This window comes from Anarrhichthys ocellatus, unplaced genomic scaffold (genome assembly GCF_004355925.1).
Source record: "Anarrhichthys ocellatus isolate YVR2014 unplaced genomic scaffold, GSC_Weel_1.0 scaffold11, whole genome shotgun sequence".
Lineage (NCBI taxonomy): Eukaryota > Metazoa > Chordata > Actinopteri > Perciformes > Anarhichadidae > Anarrhichthys > Anarrhichthys ocellatus.
This window is the reverse complement of record NW_022280041.1, coordinates 1,744,678-1,747,024: the sequence shown is the minus strand read 5'-3', so window position 1 is coordinate 1,747,024 and position 2,347 is coordinate 1,744,678. Positions and strand designations below refer to the sequence as shown.

General features: G+C 39.9%; 1 protein-coding gene across 1 annotated transcript in view; it reads left to right on the top strand.

The window, feature by feature from the left end:
- Positions 1-699: 699 nt before the first annotated feature.
- Positions 700-2,347, top strand: part of LOC116385840 (GRB2-associated-binding protein 1-like) — a 14,797-nt gene continuing 13,149 nt past the window's right edge. The window contains exon 1 of the mRNA XM_031851597.1: positions 700-1,138. Within this exon, the coding sequence (XP_031707457.1) occupies positions 1,064-1,138 (75 nt within the window). The 5' untranslated portion in view covers positions 700-1,063. The remainder of the gene's footprint in view (positions 1,139-2,347) is intronic.

The window sequence follows — 2,347 nt, the reverse complement described above, 5'->3', positions numbered from 1 at the left end:
TAGTCTGCAGATTGAGATTTCATAACACAACCAACAAATTAATTATAATGTATTATTACTGATATGTTACAATAATAATAAGAAGAATCTAAAACTATACGGCTGTCGGATATATGTAGTGAAAAATCAGCACCATAGCATAACACATGAAATGGGAAAAGATTGGGACCATATCAAATATTAAATACACTCTACCTGTCTGTATATTTCCCTTTTTTAAATGTACTCGTGCTGTCAACCTCATTATTTGAATAACTGAAAGGATCCTATTAATCATTTATTTGGTTTCATTTTTCCTTTTGTCCAAGTGTTTTCTTGTCATCACATTGTTGTGTTTACAAATCAGCTCCACCTTTACCAGCTCAGCAATAAAGTGACCATCAATAATGAACCATTATGCATGAGTACTTCTGAACAATTCTGAATGCTGTACTTCTACTTGTAACATGTGAGTATACACTGTACAGTCGTACTGCTACAAATATCTGAGTACTTCTTCGACCAGCACACATACACGATAATAGCCACAGGGGGGAGTTTCCTGTTATCCTGAGCAGCAGCAGCAGAAGGGGAGGAGGAAGAGGAGGAGGAGGAGGAGGAGGAGGAGGAGGAGGAGGAAAGGGGGAGGAGAGGAGAGAAGGAATGTCCGAGCAGAGGCATTGTGTTCGGTTGTCCCACAATCAGAGAGAGAGAGGGGGGAGAGGAGGGAGGGAAGAGGGACTGCTGGGAAGTAGAAACCCTCTCAGAAGGAGGTGTGACTCAGCCGTGGACGGAGGAGCAGCTCCCTTTTTTTCACGCGTGGATGTTAACTGAGTCCACCAAGTGTAGTGATTACAGCAAAATCAGCTGATTTAAAGCCCCTTCAACTGATTCGGGGAGTGTGATCTCGCTGATTTAAAGATAATCGGACCATGTTGATGTGCGATCTGTTTGGAAAGTCTTGCTGAGCTGACACCTGATTGGTCGGGTCTGATTGACTGGCTGGGACTCCTGATTGATTTACTGGAAGTCTGTCAGCTGATTGGGAGGCCGGGTTGATCGATTGGAAGTCGCTGGCTGCAGGATGAGCGGAGCAGGGGAGGTGGTGTGTGAAGGCTGGCTGAGAAAGTCCCCACCGGAGAAGAAGCTCCGCCGTTATGTGAGTCCTTCACTTTTGATTTTTAACTTAAATGAAAAAGAAAGTTTTAAGAAAGACTAAAAAGTGTCTTTTAGCTCGTCTGGGATCGATGCTGGCTGTTTTTAGAGGCTGACATGTTGTAGATTTAATAAAACATCACCGTTTACACACTGAGCCATTTCCTAAAGTTAATATTCAGGATTCAGCTGTCTGCTGGACAGAAAGTCATCTCATGTGTTACTTTGGTCCATCACACATTTTGAACTATTTTTCTTTAAAAACAAATCACTAAAACTGATTAATCGACTAATCAATTCATCGTTGCAGGCCTAATACGATATATTTGTGTCTTCTATTTATTTATTTGGATGACTATCTTGGTAACACTTCTTTTTACAAATTCAAAGCAGAAAATCTGAGATGTTGTTTATACATTTGCATGTTTCACAGAAACCACTCAACATTATTTGTAAATAGTTAGACAGCATATTCATTCATTTGGGAGTTGCTTGATACCAAAAGAGGCAGCCTGCTTATTGTTGTGTAACATAAATCCACACGGCTGGAGTTAACAACTGCTTAACAACTGTTTCTAACTGGTTAAACTACAAAAACATTAAGATGCTTTGCATTCTCATTCAGATAAATAGATAGATAGATAGATAGATAGATAGATGGATAGACTATCTTATTTTAAAAGGAAATAGGATTTTAAAATGTATATACTGTATATCCAATAAATTCAGGAACAATTCAAAGGTTGTTTGTTCAATGGCAGCACAGCTCGCTTTCTAGTAAAGAAGCAGCTTCGGCAGTTATTCACACACACACACACACACACACACACACACACACACACTGCATATCTAGCATGCCTTACCAGTGAGTTGAGCTAATCTCATCTCTCCTCTACATATTTTCTCTTCATCTTTCTTTCTTTGCTCTGTTGTTTCTAGTACCTCTCTGTACCTTTCACTTTTATTCATTTACTCTCTCTTCCTGTTATTGTCGCTTTCTGTCTGTGTGTGTGTGTGTGTGTGTGTGTGTGTGTGTGTGTGTGTGTGTGTGTGTGGAAAGTAAAAGGTTGAATAAGTAATTGTTTAGAGAATGCGTGCCTTTACTACTGACTGTCTCACAGAGCAGCTGTGGTGTTGCTGATCTGAAACAGCAGCCTCTTATGTGGATAAAATGATAACAGATGCTGAAACAAATAAACTCTCAAATTGTCCG